This window comes from Sciurus vulgaris (genome assembly GCF_902686455.1).
Source record: "Sciurus vulgaris genome assembly, chromosome: 3".
Lineage (NCBI taxonomy): Eukaryota > Metazoa > Chordata > Mammalia > Rodentia > Sciuridae > Sciurus > Sciurus vulgaris.
In genome coordinates, this window is record NC_136463.1 from 189,424,469 (window position 1) to 189,446,992 (window position 22,524).

Sequence of the window (22,524 nt, forward strand, 5' to 3'; positions counted from 1 at the left end):
CTGTGATAGAATGCCCCTGAGTTCAATCCCCAGTACCTATCCCCTGCAAAAAATTTCTAAGACTGCATACTGTATGATTCTGGAAAAAGCAAATTTTCCAGACATGGAAACAATAAAATGATTCATGTATACAAGGTGCTGAAAGAGAGAGGGAGGACGACGAGGGCCTTAGACCGTAAAACTATCTACTCTGTGTGATGTGGTGGGGTACTTGAGGTGCACCTGCAGAGATCCACGGAATACATCACACAGGAGTGAACCCTGATGTGGACTATGGGATGTAGTTAATAATAATGTATCAAAATGATCTCTTCCATTGTAACAAAGGTACCATGAGAATGCAAAGTGTTTGTAATACAGGAAATCGTGGGTGAGGGGACATGGGAGCCACTTTCTGCTCAATTTTTAGGGAATTGAAAAAAAGATAGTTTAGTAGTGAAAATAAACTTAGTTAAATGAAGTGGTAGTGTGCAGCTGGGTGTCTGCTTTCTCATTAGGCATTAGATGTGTCAGGGAAGATGTACCCAAACTGCTAACACCTGGATCCATCTTGGTGCGACCCCAGGCCTGGTACCCTAGGGAGATGGGAAACTTTGCTAATTCCTCTATGGTTTGAATGTGCATAATGAGCACAGAACTGGATACATGCTTGTTTTCCAATAGTTGATGGGGTGGGGAAGAGTTCACAGAAGGAGAGAAAGCCTTAAAAATGAACTTTCCTTTGGTACTAGGGGTGCTTTACCCCTGAGTGACGTTCCCAGTCCTTTTTGAGGGTCTTGCTAAGTTGCTGAGGCTAGCTTTGAAGTTGCAATCCTCCTGCTTCAGCCTCCTGAGTCATTGCAGACACTGGCTAGCACTAGCCATGATACTCTGGACACAGAAGGAAAAAATCACCCTTACTTGGTCTACCCGTACAACACGAAGCACACACACACACTTAGTGCTGGGGATTGAACCCAGGGAGTTCTACCACTGAGTCACATCCCCAGCCCCTTTTATTTTTTATTTTGAGAGAGGGTCTGGCTACGTTGCCTAGGGCCTCGCTGAATTGCTGAGGCTGGCTCTGAACTCGCGATCCCCCTGCCCCACTTCTGCCGGTCCTTTCCGGGTCATTCTGCAGGCACTTTGGTATGCAGCTCCGCGAGGTGTCTTCCTGGGCTGCATCCTACATACTGCTACAGAGGCACCTGCGCGCCAGGTGCGGTCGGGCACCCAGGTGAGGCGTGACGCTCTCCTGCGCACCCGCCACAGAGATGGGTGCTGGGAAGCAGGCTCCGCACGCCGCCCTGGCAGCTCGCGCACCTCAGGCGCGCGGCGCACCACGTGCCCGCGCCCGCCCCTAGCGCAGGCCGGCCCCTCCCCCCGCCGGCCGGAAGCCGGGGCCTCGTCCCGCCTCGTCCCGCCCCCGCAGCGGGCCAATCAGCGCAGGCGACTCATGAATAGTGAGCGCGCTGCCGCCCCGCCCGCCGGCGCAGACCCCGAGCGCGGCCGCGGACGAAGATGGCGACCGCCATGTACTTGGAGCACTACCTGGACAGTAAGCGCCGGGGCCGCGCCTCCGCGCGCGCGGGCCCGCCCAGCCCCGCGCCCCGGACCCCCGCGCGGGCCCGGGAACTCGGGCGGGGGCGGGGGCGGCGGGGCGGCGGCGGGCCGGGCCAGCGGGCGGGGGGGTGCGGCGCGGGGTCCCGCCGCCTCGGCCGCGCCAATTCCAGGTGCGTCACGGCGGGGCGGGGCGGGCGGACGGACGGACGGCCCCGCCCCGCCCCGGCCCCGCCCCGCCGCCGGCCCCGCCCCGCCGCCCGGGACTCTGTCCGCCTCCGTCCGCCTCCGTCCGCGCTGCGGGCCGGCGGAGCGCGTGCGGGCCTGGCGGGCTGCGGGGCACGGCCTTGCCGGGCTCTTACCAGGGCGGTCCCGCCGAGGCCGAGGCCGAGGCCGGGATGCCCCGCGTGTGGGTTGACGTCCCCGGCAGGCCCGCGCGGGCTGCGGGTGGCACCAGCATGTGTTCCCGAGAGCGGGAGGGCGATTATTTCCCTCTTTTCCCCGAAGAGTAATTGAGGCCCCAGCGGGTGTGGAATCCATCCCTTCCCCAAGGGACGCCCGGTTCCGCCCTTGGGCTTTGCGCCCTTGGCGGGGCCAGAGGAGCCGGTGCGTCTCCGTGTCAGTGCCTACCCGGGGGCCTCCTAAGGCGGGCTTAACCGAGGTTTTTCCTGCGCTGGCACCGTGCTCAGGGCACCTGCTGTGTGCAGGTCTGGAGCGGGACTCCCGCTTCCTTGCAGCTTTCCATCAGGGGAGCACGGGTGGTTTGAAAGTTAACAGAAGGTTATGGGGCAAAGGAACAGGTCAGGCGCTGCGGGTGCTGCCCCCTGGGCAGAGTGGAGAGGGCCAGGGGAGGTATGGGGAGCCAGAGGCTGCTGCCAGTTGGAGAAGCCACAGTGCTTGAGATAGCAGATTTGAAAGATTGGATTTAGGCTAAAAAGTATTGCCTTGGCAGCTGCTGCATACCCAAGGGGGTAGACCAGAGGAGAGAGCAAGTGGGCACCTGCTGAGGCATGTCAGCCAGGACTAGGGGTGCAGTGCAGAAAGGACAGCAGGGTGGGATCCTTTCCGGCTGTCTCCCAGGGCCACTGCTGGCTGCAGGGGCTGTCTGTCACGTGGGCTGCATTTCCAGTGCTCAGTGACCCTATGTGGCCAGAAGCTGCTGTGCTGGGCAGGGTGGAGAGAACATGCTCACCTTGTGTCCATTGCCTGGTGCATTGTACTACAGAGCAAGGGAGAGATCAGGGAGGACAAGGGGTTCTGGCTTAGCCTTGGAGGATGCAGCTCACTGAGGGGGTGACCTAAGGTGAGGAGGGGGGTGGGGCCACCGGAGGAGCCATGGCTGTCTCCCTACCTCTGCTTGCTCACTTGCTCTTTTCCTGCATTTCTTGCTAGTTTCTCCAGCTTTGGTGGCTTCTCAAGCCAGCCAGAACATTTTGGTACCCACCTCTAGAAAGAGGTCATGATCCCTCTGCTCCTCAGACAGGAGGAGCAACAGAAGGTGTACTGTGGGCAGGAGGCAGAGCTGCTCTCCCGGGAGATACAGAACTCCATGTTTGTTTCAGGCATTGAGAACCTTCCTTGTGAACTTCAGAGGAACTTCCAGCTGATGCGAGAGCTGGACCAGAGGACAGAAGGTGGGTTCAGCAGAGCTGAGTGCTGCCTCCAGCCAGCAGTTCCCAAGGCCAGGAAGAGGAGGCAGTGCGGGGTTGGAGGGGAGCCAGGAAGCTGGGCCACCAGTGCCTTTGAGAGAGCACTGGCACTCTTAAAGTCAGTTGTAGTCTGTTGGATTTTTACACATCTTCATGTCACATCTTGTGTATGTGTGTGTGCGTGCGTGTGTACGTGCAGGCGCACATGTGTGTGCACATGCGGGACCATGCTCGTGTGCTGAGGGTGGGGAGTGCTGGGGATGGAACTGCGGGCTTCGCTTATGCCAGACAAGTGCTCCACCACTGAGCTGTCTCCAGACCCCATGTGAGTGCATCTTAGCCATCGTCATCTTCAGTCACAGTACTTACTGCTTTTTTCTTTCTTTTTAAAAATTTCCTGCTTCCAAACTGCACATGTGAGTTGAGTATCCCTTGTCCAAAATGCTTAGAACCAGAAGTGCTTGAGATTTTTGATGTTTTCCAGTTTTGCAGTATGTGAGCTGTTTTGGGGATGAGACCTGAGTCTAAACACAGATTTATGTTTGTTGTGCTTCTTGGACCCCGAGCAGTCAGGGTGCTGGAGATTCCCCGAGGGCACTGTGCCCGCCTGCTCAGAAGCGCATGCCTGCGAGCGCATGCCACGGGAGAGCAGCTGCCTCCTGGGTGTCAGGGGCTCTGCCCCAGGCAGGGCTTGGTGCCTGTTGGGCCAGCTCTTGCCGCACTCAGCCTTGCCAGACTGCTGCTAGTTCGTGACGTGCGGCACGTCTTCCACCAGATAAAAAAGCAGAGATCGACCTCCTGGCTGCAGAGTACATCTCCACGGTGAAGACCCTGTCTCCGGACCAGCGTGTGGAGCACCTGCAGAAGATCCAGAGCGCCTACAGCAAGTGCAAGGAGTACAGTGACGACAAGGTGCAGCTGGCCATGCAGACCTATGAGATGGTGAGGCCCCGCCCGTGCTCCGCTCCCTGGGCGGCTTCTGCTGGGTGAGCGCTGCACAGCTGCTGCACACCTGCTGCACACCTGTTCCAGCCCCACCCTGGGCTCTCTGGTGCTTCTGCAGGCAGAGCTCACATCTGTCCCTAGATTCCTGTGTCACAAAGCCATCCTGAAGCTGTGGGCTTCTAGAGTTCAGAGCCCACTCTGGGGTTCTGCCCAGATGGATGCCCCAAACAGCCAGAGTTTTGGGTTAAGCAGACTTTCTAGAAGGTTAGGTCTGGCTCATTGTCTGTAGGATGCACGGCAGAGTTTGAGGTTGTAGGTCATCTCCAGACCTGGAAGGGTGCTGTTATCTCTGCCCTGTGGATGGTGGCCACGTTCTGGGCAAAGCCCTGGCTGTATGTTGTTGCACAGGAAGGATGGTGGTTCTCAGCAACAGAGGCAGGGGCACCATCTTGGTGCACGGGTCCTGTGCCTGAAGCATGGTGGGAGTTCTCCCTCCCTCCCTTCCTTCCAGAACTTGGTCCTCCTTTGGGTTTTCAGGTCAGGACCACATCAGCTGTGCCCTCTTACCTGCACTCCACACCTGTTCCTCGCCTGCCTGTGCTTGTTTCTTCCTAGGCAGGACTCTTGGTAGGAACATGTGGTTGCAGAGGGAGCCCTTCCTTGGCCTGTCCAGCTCCTGTGACTAGAGACTCAGGACAAGGGCTGTCGTGTGACTGCGTCCCCTGAGCTTTGCTCTCACCTTTGAGTCAGACTTCCGAGTGTGTGTTTGCAGGTGGACAAACACATCCGGAGGCTTGATGCTGACCTGGCACGCTTTGAAGCAGATCTGAAGGACAAGATGGACGGCAGTGACTTTGAGAGCACCGGGGCGCGAGGGTTGAAAAGCAAGTTGACGTTCTTCCCGTCTTGTCATTGTTGACAGTGGGGTTCTGCGGGTGTGTCTAGTGGGCGTCTGGACGCGTGGTGGATTCTTGTTGGTGAGCCTTGTTCTGCGTGGAGAACGTGTCACAGTGACCTGGAGTGACTCTCGTCATTCTCTTGTTTTTCAGAAGGTCGGGGTCAGAAAGAAAAAAGAGGCTCCCGGGGCCGTGGCAGGAGGACCTCAGAAGAAGAGACTCCTAAGAAGAAGAAACACAAAGGAGGGTAAGGGCCTTTCTGCCCTCGCTTACCCAAAGGTGCGTGGTGCACACTGGTTGGGGGTGTGGCGGCAGCAGGACTGCCTTGTACTGGCCGAGGCCAGGCGGCTCCTGGTCCCTAGTGCTGGGCATGTGCTCAGCAGGTCCACCCTGCCAGCGCCCCAGGCCAGTGTGTGCGAGTAGGCAGTGACTCCGGAGCCCCTCTGCCCCTCACGCTGCCCTCAGGGACCACAGAGTGCGGGGTGCCAGGGCAGGTGTCTCCCGGCCCATCTGCAAGTGGTGCATGTGTTTTTCTCAGGGATCATACGTGAATGTGTTTGCGTGTGTTTACTGTTGAATTGTGTGACTGCATTTATTAAACGTACGTGTCATTTATCTTGAACTTCTTCAAGATATTTTATTGAACGCCCCAAAGGCCTGGCATCTCTGAAGTGATCTTTGCACTAGAAAAAAACGCAGCAACTGCCAGAGGCCTCTGCAGGCATGACCGAGGACCAGGGGCGGGCTGGCCACCCACTCTTCCTGACAGTAGTGGGACAGCAGTGTGTCAGGGACCTGGCCTGGCACTGCCTTTTGTTGTGTTGGGGTGGAACCCAGAGGCTGCCGTGTGAGGCCAGCATTCCTTTGCTGACCACATCCTGCCCCATACTCAGCCTTCCAAATCAGCCTTGTCAGGGAAGGATTCACACGCAGTGTAAACGTCATGATCTCAAGTGTACAGTTTGGGGCTGCATCCGGTGTCTTTCTCAAGTTATTCTTGAGTCAGTTTTGGTAATATATGTTTCCAACAAATTTGTCTTGCTGGGTGCAGTGGCACATGCCTGTGATCCCAGCTACTTGGGAGGCTGAGGCAGGAGGATCGCAAGTCTGAGGCTGGCTAGCCTTAGCAACTTAATGAGAACCCATCTCAAAAAATAAAAAGGGCTGGGATGTGGCTAAGTGGTAAAGTGCCCCTGGGTTCAATTCCCAGCACCACGAAAAGCAAACAAAAAAAACTGAGGTAACTTTCTTTTCGTTTTCTTTCTTAATTTCTTTTTTTTTTGAACCAGAGGATTCTTTAGCTCTACCACTGAGCCACACCTCAGCCTTTTTAATATTTTATTTTTTAAATTCATTTCTTATTTATTTATTTTTGTACTGGGGATTGAACACAGGGGCACTTGACCACTGAGCCACATCCCCAGCCCTGTTTTGTATTTTATTTACAGACAGGGTCTCACTGAGTTGCCTGCAGTCTTCCTGCCTTGGCCTCGGGAGGCATTGCGATGGCAGGGTTTGCCATGGTGTCTGGCGTGTTCCGGACTTCTTGACGTCAGACTGCCCATGACATCGCGTTGTTGTGGGTCTGCTGTGGTGGAATTGTCCCAGTGACCGCTCTCTCCTGTCCTGATGCTGGTGGTCTGTCTTGACCTAGAGAGAGCTGGCCTTCATCCCCTTGGCTTCTGCTGTGTATTTCTGCCTTTTGCTTTCCATCTGCTCAGCTCGGGTTCACTTTGCTTTTCTTTTTCTGGCGTTTTAAGATCTGAGTTGCCTAGATCATTTATTTTTACACCTTCTAATTCGTTTTAGTTGCATTCTATACATTTTGATACGTTGGTTTTTAATTTTTATTTAAATTTAAAATATAAAAATCAAAATTTGCATTCTGATTTTCCTTGACCTAAAACTCATATAGAAGTTTGTGTCTCAATTTCTGGGATAGCTGATCTTACTTTTTAAATGCGCTGTGGGCAGAACATTATATTCTGAAACTGCGGGAGAGGAGATGAGTGTGTGGGCGGTCAGACCCCAGGCTCACGGTGCTGCCCAGGCCACGCCTGTCTTGCTGACACTGCAGCTGGCTGGTGGCTGCCGGGAGGCGCCTCTGCACCTCCAGCTTGGGTACATACGTCCCTTTTCCTTCCAGCTCTTCTTTTCTTTTTTGAACCCAGGGACATTGAGCCACATCCACAGCCCATCATGTTTTATTTTGACATAGGGTCTTGCTAAGTTGCTGAGGCTGGCTTTGAACTTGCAATCCTCCTATCTCAGCCTCCCAATTCACTGGTATTACAGGTGTGTGCCCCCACACCTGGCTCACCCTTTATTTTCAACACATATTTTTTGTATTGAGTGGGTTTTTCTTTTTTCTTTCTTTCTTTTCCTCTCTCTCTCTCTCTCTCTCTTTTTTTTTTGGTACTTAACCACTGAGTTACACCCCCAGCCCTTTTTTTGAGACAGGGTCTCAAAAGTTGCTGGTCTCTTAACTTGCCATTCTCCTACCTCAGCCTCCTGAGCTGCTGGCTACAGGCATGCACCACTGTGCCTGGTGAGTGGGTTTCTCATAGGTAGCAAGTAACTGAGTCCTTTTTTCTAGTCTGGCCGTCTCTGCCCTCTGATTGTGGTGTGTGGACCACTCGGGTTAGTGGTTGGTGATGTGTGGTGTGCGACCTGCCCTCTGTTTTACTGGTCCTCCTCTCCCTTCCTGACTGAGGGACTTGCTGGGTGTGTTCTTAGTGCCCCGTCTTTCCTGCTGTTGTCTGACTTGCTGCTCTCGGAGGTGTGCTGTTGTGTGGACTCACTAGGGACCTCACGCAGCATGCTATTCATGTTGGATATGTGGACACCGTGCGCGGCCTCTGGGCAGCCACTGCCCGTCTGCACGTGGCGTGAGCCTGTCCTGCATGTGTGTTCTCAGGGTGCAGACTGATCTGTCATGTGTGGTCAGTGAGGCTGGATTCTGGTGGGCGAGGGTGGGGAGTAGTGGGCTGGGAGGGGTGGCCACGGGCACCCTCCTGGTCAGTAGGACGTCGGGTCCTCCTGCCAGGTGCTGCCATGGAGGATGACAGTGGGTGGGGTTCTTGCACAGAAGTCCCCGCTGGGAGCTGCTGGCACCTGCTCTCCCTGCTCCTCTGCCTGGACTTCCCTGCAGTTGTGGGTCACCCATGGACACAAGTTTCTTGTGTCTCGGTTCTTGTTTCTCTGGAAATGCTTTGTCTTTTGTATGGTGCTGGGGATAGAACCTGGGGCCTCTGGGTGTGCCCAGCAAGCTCTGTGTTGAGTCCTAGCCCTGGTCCTCTCTTCCACTTTTGAAGGACAGTTCTGCTGGAGGTAGATCTTGAGGTTGTCTTGCTTTCTTTTTTCACTAATGATGACATTTCATGCTTTTCTGTCTTACATCACTTCTGATGTAGTCAGAATGGTGATGTGCAATGGTGAGTGCAACTTTTATTCCTGTAATAAGTCATTTTTTTCTTTTTTTCTGTAAGATTTCTCTTTATCACTGACTGATAGCAATTTGTTCATGATGTGTCTTCCCCCAGTACTGGGGACTGAACCCAGGCCTTCGTGTTTGCTAGGCAAGCACACTACCACTGAGCTGTACCTCTTGTCAGTGTTTTACTTTGAGTCAGGATCTCAGTAGGTTCCGCAGGCTAGGCCTGAACTTATGACCTTTGTGCCTCAGCCTCCCGAGCAGCCAGTGCCACAGGCAAAGTTCCTATTGTCTGTCTGACCTCTGGTGTCAAGGAAGTGTGGGTCTGGGCTGGCTCGTGGCAGGGTGGGATCAGGGCTGCCCAGCCAGGAGACCAGGAGATGGGCGGACCTTCCTTTGACTGCAGGTCCGTCCCCCTTGCCCTGTGCCTCTGACATCTTGAAGCGTGTGTTTCTGCTTTGTTGTGTTTTGGTTTTGGTACTGAGGATTGAACCCAGGGGTGCTTAACCCCTGAGACACATCCCTAGCCCTTTTTAATATTTTTTTTATTTAGAGACGGGGTCTTGCCTGGGTGGGTCACTGCAGCCATTGTGAATGGCCCCGTGGGAGTTGGCTGCATCTGCTCATGTGCAGATCTTAGGTTCTCTGTGGCCCCTGAATGGCTGTGCCGCCTTTATGCTGTTTTGTAGGCGTGGAGGCATGAGGAGAGGCCAGCTAGAGCACAGGGTGCACAGAGGTCCCAAGCTCTGTGTTGCTGTGCAGCCACTGCAGAGGGTTAGAGGGCGTCCCAGGGGGTAACAGATGGATGTGAACTCGGGACTCCTGGTGTGGCCACGAGGACCTGGTTCTGAACGTGTGCAGGAACCTGCCCGTGCAGGGCTCCACAGTGTGGGCTTGGTGGTATTGGAGTGCTCAGTGTCCCTGCTCTGTCCCAGGAGCTCTTTTCCCTGCAGGGACCTAGGAAGGTGCTTGGTCGAGTTCCTGTGGCTCGCTTACCTCCTAGACCAGGCTGCGGGTCGTCCTGAGAGAACACCCAGAGCTCAGACTGCTTTCCACCTTCAAGACCTGCACCCCAGAGCCTGACTTTCTACCAAGGAAGGTCCGTGCGTGGGGCCAAAGGGCAGTTTCTTGAGCCCCTGATCCCAAAGGGTGGACACTGAGGGCTACCTGCAGTACTGGGAGGCACACTGGCCCTGTCCAGCAAGGGGAGCCCACCACACCAGCACCTGTGGAACCAGAGCTAGCTGGTGGCCAGCCACTGACAGCTGGGTTTCCCAACTCCTGTGGGTGTCCTTGCTGGCCAGCAGGGATCTGGAGCAGCGGGGCTTGTGACTGCACTGGGGTGTGACTCGGGCTCCTGGCACACTTGCCAGCTGAAGGAGTTGGAGTGGACAGAGCCAGGCCTTTAGTGCCAGAGGGTTTGCCACCTTAGAGGCTGCAGCCAGGCTGCATGGTGACACAGAGGTGGGAAAGGTGACTGAGCTGCGGAGTGCCAGGCCTCAGGGAAAGTAGAGAGAACTGTTTACAGACCCAAAAGACGAGCGTGGCTTGCTTGGAAGCAAGACTGTCAGAGCACATGAACTTGGACACATTTTTGTGGCACAGATTTCAGATATAAAGAGAAAATTCTTTTGTTTCCAGAGATGCAGCGACAGTGGTAGAGATGATTCTCGACAGGGTAAAGGGGCTGCTCTCCTGGAGCCCTCTTGGGCTCTGGTAGACCTTGTACTTGAGTGTGTGTGTCTTGAGTGGGTGAGAGGCTCTGCCAGCCTGTGGTGTGGTGTGGACGCAGTGTGGTGACAGCAGGCTGCAGAGGGTGGGGAGGGATCTGGGCCCAGCTGCTGCTCAGAAACCCAGGGGCAGCTGTGGGCTGGAGGCATTACAGGGGTGTGGTTGCAAGTGCCTGCTGCTGGCCAGTGGGCAGCTGCTGTGCTCCCGAGCTGCTGGGGTCCTGGCTGGGGGTGAAGGTCTCTGTGTATATGCATGGGGGCCTGGGCACAGGATGCACTGGCCCTCTTGTGGTGGGAGGTCATGTTTGTCAAGTTATTGGAACCCTGGGGAGCCCCCTGACCCCAGATCAGCCTGGGGTGGGGTACAGGCAAGCTTCTCTCAAAAGTCAGCTGTCCCTGGCCGGTAGGGTTGTGTGCAAGCCCCACAGGTGGCTGGGGGCTGAGGAGGGTCGGTAGGCCTGGTGGTCCTGTCCCCTAGTTGAGCTGCCTCTGGGCACCCTACAGTCTTGCCAGGGTGTCACACTCCCCCAGTTTGCTGCCCTTGTTGCCTCTCGATCCTGCTGGTGGTCTGGGGGTCACTGGTGCGACGTCTGGGCCTGACAGCATGCTCACGTCGGTACCCGTTTTAGGAGGGCGCTGTGTGCTCAGGGGTTTCGAGGTTTTCATTGAAAATGTGCCTTCAGAGCAGCACTGGGAATTTCAACAGGTCCCAGCTTGCCCTAGGGAAGCTGGAGGCCAGGTGGTTATGGCGAGCAGTCTGGAGCCCACGGCAGGTTTCCTCCTGGGCAGCGTCGTCCATCTGCGCAGCCATGCGCTGGGGCACCGGGCCAGGGGCAGAAGGTGGCGCCCTCCTGCCAGGCTGTCAGCGCCTTCCCTCCTGCAGGTCTGAATTCACGGACACTATCCTGTCTGTGCACCCCTCGGATGTGCTGGACATGCCTGTGGATCCCAACGAGCCCACCTACTGCCTGTGCCACCAGGTGTCCTACGGGGAGATGATCGGCTGCGACAACCCAGACGTGCGTGCCACGGGCGGGGGGCAGGCGTGGCGCTGGCGGCCCGGGGCGTGCCGAGACCCTGACTCAGACTCTCCCTTTCTCCTGCAGTGTCCCATCGAGTGGTTTCACTTCGCCTGCGTGGACCTCACCACAAAGCCCAAAGGAAAGTGGTCAGTACGGGGTGCTGCGGGGCGCCTGCTGCACAGGCCTCCCCAGGGGAGGCTCTGGGTCCAGGAGCCGGGCTGGTGGTGCCCCTCGCTGCCGTCGGGGGCTCTGGGTGTGGCTGGAGTCCTGGCGCTGCAGGGCGCTGGCCCGGCCGGGTGGGATCCGAGCTTGCAGAGAGACGTCCGGCACCGCTCGGCTGCAGTTGCTCACTGCTGTCGCCAGCTGAGCAGCGGCTGTTCTGGCTCCCTGGGCGGAGGTGGTCTTTGCCTTTCTCGTTGTTCTGTGTATTGGAGATAGAGCCCAGGGCCTCCTGTGTGCCAGGCCAGTGTGGCCCCTGCTGCCAGCCTGGTGGTGAGCATCTCAAGGGAAGGTGGGAGTGCCGCTCTCGTGCCCAGGTCATTCTGAGCAGGTGGAGCGGGAGCCAGCGTCCCTTCGGAAGAGCTGTGTCTGATGGAGAAGTGGCCTCGGGGTCCACGTATTTCCTGTGTTTCTGTGGCCAGCAGTGGCAACTGTTCAGATGTTCCTAAGAGTTCATTTTAGAAAATCTGGTTTTAGCCAGGCACTGGAGCACATGCCTGTCATCCCAGCAATTTGGGAGGTCGAGGCAGGAGAATGGCAAGTTTGAGGCCAGCTTCAGCCACTTAGTGAGACCCTGTCTTAAAAAAATGAGAACAAAAAAGGACTGGGTGTGCAACTTGGTGTCAGAGCGCCCCTGGGGTCACTGCCCAGCACCATGGAGATAGGTGGATAGACACACAGACAGACAGACGGGGCTGGGGTGCAGCTTGGTGTCAGAGCACCCCTGGGGTCACTGCCCAGCACCATGGAGATAGGTGGATAGACACTCAGACAGACGGGGCTGGGGTGCAGCTTGGTGGCACAGCATGAGATTTCCAGAACCAAAGGCAACACAATAAAACAGTTTTGTCGCTTGTGCAAAGTGTGTGGTCTGTAGGTGCAGCACCAGGCTGGTCATGTGATCTGCTGGCTGCGTGCGCAGATGGACGCTGTCATGGACAACCTGTGGGTGGCAAGCTGGGTTGTCCTTCAGGGTGCACACTGTTTCTGCCCGGATGACTCCCTGGGGTTTTGAGAGGGTGTGGCAGGTCCCCAACTGTGCCCCCTGCCTGGTTGAGGACGTGGTAGTCCTTGGGCTGAGGGAAGAACAGGTGTGTAGCCTGGGCTGGGGTGAGTTGCTCTGGACGTGGCGAGTTTGGCGGGGAGGGGAGGTGGTGCTGCTGCTGTGCGGGCCAGCCTGGGAGCTGGGCGGCTGTCCATCTGTGTGCCTCTGGGTGGGGCATGGTGCCTTCTCCCTGGTCTCGGATCCTGACACACGAGGCATGAGGCTGGTGGTGTGGGGCAGCCTGTGTCCCTGACTGCTGGGGTTCCGAGCCTCTGAGCTCGGTGGGCCCTGGGCACACGTAAGCCCACAGCCTACAGGAGGCCTGCCAGCTGTCGTGTGTGTGGGCTGCCTCCTGCACAAGCAGCCACAGGTGCAGGAAGGTCCAAGGATCCAGAGCACAGGGGCCTGCTGAACCACGCAGGCTCCAGGGCTGGGTCTGCCTGACAGGCCTGCACCCACTGCAGCAGCCACACTTCCTCCCCCAGCCTGATGGGGTGACATCTCCGTGGCCAGCACACAGCCCCGCCAGTGACCAGGGCCCGGTGGCCACTGCCGATGCACACCCCCCACTTCAGACAGGAGGCTGCCCTGCAGTGTCGAGTCCGCCCCTGGAGGTGTGGGGCAGGGCTGGGCATCCTGTGCGCTGGCCACTGATGGACATGACCCAAGGGCTGACCCCTGTGCCCTTCTTGCTGCAGGTTCTGTCCACGATGTGTTCAGGATAAGAGGAAGAAGAAGTGAGGCGCGCTGTGTTCCGGGGGCACATCCACACACTCCTTCGTCCATGTTGCAATTCTTTCTTCATTTTAAAACTACCTTATTTTGACTGATATTTAATAACTCGATGGCCAGTTGTAATTCTGGATATTTCTTAAACGGGAAACCACCATGCCCTGTTTGCACAGAGGAGCAGTCTCACAGGGCCTTGCCACAGTGACTTTCTTTAGACCCCAGCACTGAGCATGGCGGCCCCTGAGCCAGCCCAGGGCCCTGGGGTGGGTGTTGGTGAACTTGGGCTGCCAGGCCAGGTGCTTGGTATGGGGGATGTTAGCCTGGGACACTGCCACCATGTGCTTCCAGAGACCCGTCAGCACGTCTGGTGCTCTGAGCGCAGAGGCTGGTGCCTCCTCCATGCTCCGCTGCAACCTCACCCAGGACTGTGGACTGGGCTGGACACCTGGTGTTCCTGTGGTGCTGGGGTGCCTCCCAGGAGATCGGGCTCTGCCTCTGCACTGCCTTTTCAGTTGGACTCGAGGCCCCAGGGGACTCGCCTCTGGAGTGGTCGGCCCTCCCTTGGTCCTAGGCTGTCAGTGACCAGCTGACAGCCAGGCTGGGTTCCACAGCTCTGGGAACTTCTTTTTACTGTGAAGATGAAATCATTGTAATCGCACGAAGACCTCGTCTGTCTGCGTGAGTTGCCTGCCGAGAGCTGGCTGGGCACCCTGGGCTGCACACAACTGGACAGCACACACCCAGGAGGGTCAGCCGTCAGCCCGCCTGTGAATCTGCTGTGCCCAGCACAGTGCTGCCCTGCAGCTGGCACCTTCTTGTTCAGTCAGCACCCGCACACCAGCACTGCAGCGTCTGGGGACAGTGGGGATGTGACATCCATGCCAGGACCTCAGGGTGGCTTCTGGGGGCCTCCTGCTGAGAACCAGGAGGCTCCTGTTGTCCCACCAGAGGGAGAACCAAGGGCTGGGTGGGAGGCAGCCCACAGAGGGCCTCGCCTGTCCAAGGAGGTCACTGGGAACGCTGTTGTCCCCTCTGCTGGCTGGTCACGTTGTTATTTTCCTCTCTCAGTGCTGTGGCCCTCACCCAGGGCCTCGTGCCAGCTGAGTCTCAGTGAGGGCGAGTCCCCGTGGGAAGGAGCTGGGGCTGCCGCGCCTCCATCCACGCAGGGTGAGACCACCCTCGGCCTGGCTGCATGCTCCTGGTGGGCCTGTGCTCAGCATGCATGCCGGAGGACTTGTCCTGTGGTGGGCGCTGGCCCCGCAAGGTCAGGTGCCAGGTGGTGAGGGTGGAGGGCTGGCTGCTCGTCCCTGCGGGTCTCCAGCCAGAAGCGTCCAGAGCCCAGACCCTCCTGCCTCAGAACCAGCAGGTGGAGGTCATTACTCAGCTGCAGCCGCGAAGCTCCGCGTGTTCTCATGAATCGGGTGGACACAGGTATTTAAAGGTGACCGAGGATAAACTGTGGAAGACGTCTTCACTCTTCCTCCTCCTGGGTGCCGGGTCACCTGGGCCTCACCGGCTGCTGTCCCCATTTCTGTGAGTCCAGGGCTTTCGCCAGAGGCTGCTGACACTACCTCAGGCTGGGCTGCACATCTGCACCTCACGTGCTCCCTGGGGAGTGGGTGTGCTGGACGTGGCAGGCCCAGGTTGGTCGGCCTCCTGCCCAGCATCCAGGAGCTGAGGGTGCCCCTACACTGCATGTCCTCGTGTGGCTTTGCTATTTTTCTTTTTTTTTAAGGTTTTGTGTTTATCTGTTTTTTATGTTTACTTTTGCCAGTTAAAATAATATCACCAAAAATAATATGCACATAGCTTTGGGGAAGACCCAGGACACACGAGCAGACTCCTTGGGGTGCCACCTGGGCCCTGGGGCCTCCTGTTCCTGCTGCTGCTCCTGTCTGGTGGGGGGACGCTGGGCAGCTCAGCTGGAAGGGAGCATGGTGGCAGCGCTCCTGCCAGACACTGCCCCAGAGGCCTGGCTGCCTTCCACCTGGGGCCCTGGAGGTGGCTGCAGAGCCAAGCCCACCTGGTGCACAGAGGGCATCTGCTGGCCCTGGGTCACTGGCGTGTCTCCCAGAGAGGGTGTGGGTTTCCTGTGGGCAAGGGCGTGCACTCCTGGGAGGGCAGGTCTGCTGCCCTCCCGTCCTGTGCATCAGTGGTCCCGGGAAGGCCTGCTGTGTGTTGGGAGAGCCTGTTGGGCAGCCCCACACCTGCAGATGTGCTGGTCGTGAGTCAGTCAGGACAAGGACACAGCCTGGGTGACCACCATGAGCGGTGGGCTGCCCCATCCCCTCCCCTGGGCAGGTGGGGGCTGTGGGGAGCCATGGTGCCGAGGGCTCGTGGTTGGCCTGGCCTGTCTCTGGAGCCAGGCGGGGACCACTTAGCAATGGCACCAGTGAGGCCCAGGTTCCCACTGCAGTGCTGGAGCTTGGTGGCTGTGGCTTGAGATGGCACAAGGGACCTTTGGGCACTGAGGATTTAAGGTTTTCCAGATGCTCGGAGAGCAGGGTGGGCCTCCCTCAGCTGTGCCAAGAGGAGTCTCAAAGAAGAGTCTAGGACAGTTCCCCCTGCGTGTGTGAAGGCTCCCTGGTGTGCTGCTCCGCCACGTCCCATGCAGCTTTGACATGAATGTCACATTTTATTTTCAAGGAATTATCTATGTCCCCTTTGTAAAGGAAAGATGCTATTGTAAATCTTTTTATTAAATAATGTAAAGATGCACATCTGTATTTTTGGATCATGTTATAGATCATGGATATATTGTTTAATAAAGTATTTTTGGAACAAACACTTAAGGGTAGGTCCTTCTGGGAAACTTGTGTTCTTGTGTTGCACTGGGCATGGTCCTCAACTTTGGGGGTTTTTTGGCCGTGGGGGAGTACCAGGGATTGAACCCAGGGGCACTTGACCACTGAGCCACCTCCTCAGCCTTGTTTTGTATTTTATTTAGAGACAGGGTCTCACTGAGATGCTTAGCACCTGGCTTTTGCCGAGGCTGGCTTGGAACTCATGATCCTCCTGTCTCAGCCTCCTGAGCCGCTGGGGTTGCAGGTGTGCACCACCACACCCAGCCGTGATCATCAACTTTGAAGGGCTATACAGAGTGCTGGAGGGGAGTCATGTGGGGGCTCTGGTCTGTGGCCTGGCTGAGACCCTGGGCCTCACCTTGGTTGGGCACTCGGGAAGGTTGGTGGCAAGACGGGCCTGCTGTGCTGAAGCACCTGAAGTGGGTCCCTGCCTCCCAGGGGAGGCCTGCATAAATAGGTGGCACTTGGGGGTGGCATGCAAGGGAAGCTGTGGCCTCTCTCGAGCGGGGGCTTGCTTTCCAGGACTGCCTGGGTGTCAGGAGCCCTTGGGAAGCGGTCCTAGTCCACCTGGGCTGCTACCACAAAATACCTAAGACTGGAGGCTTATCTGAATCTGTTTCTCACAGTTCTAGATACTAGAAGTCCAAGATCAAGGTGCAGCAGGGCTGGTGTCTGGCGCAGGCTCTGCCCTTGGGCTGCAGACAGCCGGCTTCCCACCGTGTGCTCAGGAGGAGGAGGGCAGGAACACGGTGTCTTTTCATGGGGACACTTGTCCTATCTGGTCAGGGCCCAGCCATAGGACTTCATTAGCCTGATTACCTCCTTGAAGGCCCCATTTCCAAATATTGAGGTCAGGGCTTCTGTGTAAGGCTTTGGGGGCGGGGCGGGCCCAATGAGCTGCACAGGACTTGAGACAGTCCCCCTGAGCAGTGTCAGAAGAGCTCACGGCAACCTGGTTGGGTCACAGCTTCTCACCACTGGGCCCACACTGGCAGTTGCCACCAGTGCTGCTCCATCCGCTGGGCATGCCCAGGTCACCTTCAGCCACTCGCAGGTGCCCGAGGCCTGGGAAAGGAAGACCTCGTTCTTTCTTGGGTCAGGGTGGGTGGACTTGTTGCTCAGCTTTTATCACTGTGGCCAAAATGCCCAACAGTGGAAGGCTGTGTTGCGTGAGTGGTGCTGGGCAAGGCGCTTCATGCACTCTAACCGATCTGCCTGCACAGGTGGGCAGGGCCGAGGGAATGCAGTCTCTGGGGCACAGGCTGTGGTGGCAACTGCAGCCGCAGGTCCAGTTGGGTGTTGCTTCGTCCTGTCCTGGAACACAGCAGGCCACTGCCGACTGCCACAGGCCTCATGGACCTGCTGGCCAGGTGGCCAAGCAAGCACACACTTGTGCAGCCCGCCTCAGCCCTGGGCAGACTCCTGTACCCTGCTGTGTCAAAATCAGAGCTAAACGTCCCACAGAACATCCTCTGTCCTTCACCCAGGACAAGTGGAACCAGATGAGCTGGAGGGAGGCAGCGGGGAGATCAGTCCTTCTCCAAAGCCATCAGGGTTATTTTAATGATTCAGTTTAGGGTGTAGCAGGCTCAAAGGGCAGAAGGGCGCCCTGGGTAACAATGATTGCAGGGAGCAGCAGCCTACAGCTGTGCCTGGACCCCAGTGGGCGTGCAGGGAGGGCCCCCGGGCCCCAGCGGGGACTAGGCTCAGGAGGCTGCTGCTTGGCAGATGTGCCTGCAGAGTCAATGGTGCTGGGGAGTAGGTGGCTTTCAGGGCTGGGCATGGTGCTGAGCAGAGGGCTGCCCTCTGGAGTCCCTGCATAGAGTCTCAGCCCTTGGCCCTCCTTCAGGAAGACCTCCTGCACTGAGACTTCATCACCCAGGGGGTGTCTGCCTGTTGGTCAGGGCACCAGAGACCCTTAGAGGGACAGAGGCCCTAGAGAGGTGGAGGCCCCTGGGGGACAGAGAGTCCTAGAGAGGTGGAGGCCCCTGGGGGAACAGAGACCCCTAGAGAGGTGGAGGCCCCTGGGGACAGAGACCCCGGAGAGGTGGAGGCCCCTGGGGGAACAGAGACCCCAAGAGAGGTGGAGGCCCCTGGGGGAACAGAGACCCCAAGAGAGGTGGAGGCCCCTGGGGGACAGACCCCTAGAGAGGTGGAAGCCCCTGGGGGACAGACCCCTGGAGAGGTGGAGGCCCTTGGAGAGACAGAGACCTCTAGAGAGGCCCCTGGGGGGGACAGAGACCCCTGGAGAGGTAGAGACCCCTGCGGGGACAGAGATCCCTGGAGAGGTGGAAGCCCCTGGGGGACAGACCCCTGGAGAGGTGGAGGCCCCTGGGGACAGAGACCCCCGGAGAGGTGGAGGCCCCTGGGGGACAGAGACTCCTGGAGAGGTGGAGGCTCCTGGGGACAGAGACCCCCGGAGAGGTGGAGGCCCCTGGGGACAGACCCTAAGAGAGGTGGAGGCCCCTGGGGGCCAGAGATCCCTGGAGAGGTGGAGGCTCCTGGGGCCAGAGACCCCTGGAGAGGTGGAGGCCCCTGGGAGATAGAGACCCCTGGAGAGGTGGAGGCCCCTGGGAGATAGAGACCCCTGGAGAGGTGGAGGCCCCTGGGAGATAGAGACCCCTGGAGAGGTGGAGGCCCCTGGGGACAGAGACCCCTGAAGAGGTGGAGGCCCCTGGGGACAGACCCCTGGAGAGATGGAGGCCCCTGGGGGACAGAGATCCCTGGAGAGGTGGAGGCTCCTGGGGCCAGAGACCCCTGGAGAGGTGGAGGCCCCTGGGGACAGAGACCCCTGAAGAGGTGGAGGTCCCTGGGGACAGACCCCTGGAGAGGTGGAGGCCCCTGGGAGATAGAGACCCCTGGAGAGGTGGAGGCCCCTGGGGACAGAGACCCCTGAAGAGGTGGAGGCCCCTGGGGACAGAGACCCCTGGAGAGGTGGAGGCCCCTGGGGGACAGAGATCCCTGGAGAGGTGGAGGCTCCTGGGGCCAGAGACCCCTGGAGAGGTGGAGGCCCCTGGGAGATAGAGACCCCTGGAGAGGTGGAGGCCCCTGGGGACAGAGACCCCTGGAGAGGTGGAGGCCCCTGGGGGTCAGAGACCCCTGGAGAGGTGGAGGCCCCTGGGGACAGAGACCCCTGGAGAGGTGGAGGCCCCTGGGGACAGACCCCTGGAGAGAAGAGGACTCTCACGATTGAGCTGTGGCATCAATATAGATAAAGAAGTCTGTGTGTTTCCACAGTCAGGGCTTATTGAATTTATTTTGGGTCACCTGCGGTCACAATCCGGCAATCACAGGTCCTTCCATTCCAGTGCGATATTAATTCTAATGTCCATGCACTCAAGTCACACGTCACACGTCACACAATGATATGTAATGAGATCACAGAAAAACTGAGAAAGGGTTAAAACAGCTGCAAAGTCACAGGACGCAGAGCGGAGAGGACAGGGAGAGATGAGGGTGGAGTCTCAGCACCACTGCAGGTGGTCAGTGAGGGTTTTTAAGGCAGAGGGTCCACACAGCCTGCCGTTTCAGGCTGTGTCAGCTTAGAGTGTCAGTTCAAGGCTCAGAGTGGGACTTGGGTAGGGGTCAGGGGACTCCTCTAAAACCAGAGGATAAGATTTGGAGGTTTTTTGCCGTGGCCATTTTCTTGGGCAAGCCTGGTGACAGGGTAAGAGTACCTGTGTCCACTCCTGGGATGTTCCCCTTTTATGTGCCTCGAGGGAGGGGCTTGAGTCATTTGATGGTCTGGTGTGTTCGATAAGCTCAAGAGACTAGTTATTCTAATTCAAATGAGTTTGACATGCCTGTGCATCTGTGTGCTTCCGATTAATTTCATAAGTCCACAGGTGGTCACTTGTACTAGCACAATTAATTTTTCAGTTTGTGTCTTATGGTGGTGCTGGGAAGATGGATTATTCACTTGTACAGAGTCATCCACCTCAAAACGTAAACTCAAAATGGAGCAGCTCATGGCAAGTTACTGCTTTATAACATAGAGCAACTCTGGTTTAGGCACAGCCTGAGAGCTGCTGCTCTACACCATGGAGTCGCTCAGGGCAGCACAGCCTGAGAGCTGCTGTTCCACACCATGGAGTCGCTCAGGGCAGGCACAGCCTGAGAGCTGCTGTTCCACACCATGGAGTCGCTCAGGGCAGGCACAGCCTGAGAGCTGCTATTCTGCACACCATGGAGTCGCTCAGGGCAGCACAGCCTGAGAGCTGCTGCTCTACACCATGGAGTCGCTCAGGGCAGCACAGCCTGAGAGCTGCTGTTCCACACCATGGAGTCGCTCAGGGCAGGCACAGCCTGAGAGCTGCTATTCTGCACACCATGGAGTCGCTCAGGGCAGGCACAGCCTGAGAGCTGCTGTTCCACACCATGGCTTCGCTCAGGGCAGGCACAGCCTGAGAGCTGCTGCTCTACACCATGGAGTCGCTCAGGGCAGCACAGCCTGAGAGCTGCTGTTCCACACCATGGAGTCGCTCAGGGCAGGCACAGCCTGAGAGCTGCTGTTCCACACCATGGATTCGCTCAGGGCAGGCACAGCCTGAGAGCTGCTGTTCCACACCATGGAGTCGCTCAGGGCAGCACAGCCTGAGAGCTGCTATTCTGCACACCATGGAGTCGCTCAGGGCAGCACAGCCTGAGAGCTGCTGTTCCACACCATGGAGTCGCTCAGGGCAGCGCAGCCTGAGAGCTGCTATTCTGCACACCATGGAGTCGCTCAGGGCAGCACAGCCTGAGAGCTGCTGTTCCACACCATGGAGTCGCTCAGGGCAGCGCAGCCTGAGAGCTGCTATTCTGCACACCATGGAGTCGCTCAGGGCAGCACAGCCTGAGAGCTGCTGTTCCACACCATGGAGTCGCTCAGGGCAGCACAGCCTGAGAGCTGCTGTTCCACACCATGGAGTCGCTCAGGGCAGCACAGCCTGAGAGCTGCTATTCTGCACACCATGGAGTCGCTCAGGGCAGCACAGCCTGAGAGCTGCTGTTCCACACCATGGAGTCGCTCAGGGCAGCGCAGCCTGAGAGCTGCTATTCTGCACACCATGGAGTCGCTCAGGGCAGCACAGCCTGAGAGCTGCTGTTCCACACCATGGAGTCGCTCAGGGCAGCGCAGCCTGAGAGCTGCTATTCTGCACACCATGGAGTCGCTCAGGGCAGCACAGCCTGAGAGCTGCTGTTCCACACCATGGAGTCGCTCAGGGCAGCGCAGCCTGAGAGCTGCTATTCTGCACACCATGGAGTCGCTCAGGGCAGCACAGCCTGAGAGCTGCTGTTCCACACCATGGAGTCGCTCAGGGCAGCGCAGCCTGAGAGCTGCTATTCTGCACACCATGGAGTCGCTCAGGGCAGCACAGCCTGAGAGCTGCTGTTCCACACCATGGAGTCGCTCAGGGCAGGCACAGCCTGAGAGCTGCTGTTCCACACCATGGAGTCGCTCAGGGCAGCACAGCCTGAGAGCTGCTATTCTGCACACCATGGAGTCGCTCAGGCAGCACAGCCTGAGAGCTGCTGTTCCCACCATGGAGTCGCTCAGGGCAGCACAGCCTGAGAGCTGCTATTCTGCACACCATGGAGTCGCTCAGTGCAGCACAGCCTGAGAGCTGCTGTTCCACACCATGGAGTCGCTCAGGGCAGCACAGCCTGAGAGCTGCTGTTCCACACCATGGAGTCGCTCAGGGCAGCGCAGCCTGAGAGCTGCTATTCTGCACACCATGGAGTCGCTCAGGGCAGCACAGCCTGAGAGCTGCTATTCTGCACACCATGGAGTCGCTCAGGGCAGCACAGCCTGAGAGCTGCTGTTCCACACCATGGAGTCGCTCAGGGCAGCACAGCCTGAGAGCTGCTATTCTGCACACCATGGAGTCGCTCAGGGCAGCACAGCCTGAGAGCTGCTGTTCCACACCATGGAGTCGCTCAGGGCAGCACAGCCTGAGAGCTGCTGTTCCACATCATGGAGTCGCTCAGGGCAGCACAGCCTGAGAGCTGCTATTCTGCACACCATGGAGTCGCTCAGGGCAGCACAGCCTGAGAGCTGCTGTTCCACACCATGGAGTCACTCAGGGCAGCGCAGCCTGAGAGCTGCTGTTCTACACCATGGAGTCGCTCAGGGCAGTGCAGCTTGAGAGCTGCTGTTCTACACCATGGAGTTGCTCGGGGCAGGCACAGCTTGAGAGCTGCTGTTCTACACCATGGAGGCACCCTGAGCAGACAAAGCCCTGCTGCCCAGAGACTCCTTGGGGGTTGGAGTACTCCGGGGAAGAAAGGGCTCCTGTGGGGTGGAGGCCTTGAGACCCCGGGTAGGGGCCACACTGTAGGACTAATAAGTGAGCATTTACCTTCCTCCTGGGCTGTTGGCCCACAGGGAATGTTCAGGATCCTGTGGCCTGCGGAGCCCGCTGCGGAGCCCGCTGGGCAGGGCCAGCCTCCTCCTGGGGCGGTGCAGGGGCGGGGCCTGGGTCTGGACGCGGGCGGGGGCCAGTGCGCAGGCGCAGTCCCCACTGGGGC

The 22,524-nt window shown here is 58.0% G+C and overlaps 1 protein-coding gene across 2 annotated transcripts; it reads left to right on the forward strand.

Moving 5' to 3' along the window:
• Positions 1–1,419: 1,419 nt before the first annotated feature.
• On the forward strand, positions 1,420–13,883 carry ING5 (inhibitor of growth family member 5). 2 transcript variants are annotated; one of them, XM_079133689.1, is made up of 8 exons: positions 1,420–1,537; positions 3,102–3,173; positions 3,964–4,130; positions 4,906–5,017; positions 5,183–5,276; positions 11,076–11,211; positions 11,299–11,360; positions 13,177–13,883. In XM_079133689.1, exons 1-8 carry the CDS (start codon positions 1,501–1,503, stop codon positions 13,217–13,219), a joined length of 723 nt encoding a protein of 240 aa, XP_078989815.1. In that variant the 5' UTR covers positions 1,420–1,500; the 3' UTR covers positions 13,220–13,883. The 2 variants fall into 2 exon arrangements, with proteins under 2 accessions (XP_078989815.1, XP_078989816.1); XM_079133690.1 differs by having other exon boundaries at positions 5,186–5,276.
• Positions 13,884–22,524: the final 8,641 nt, after the last annotated feature.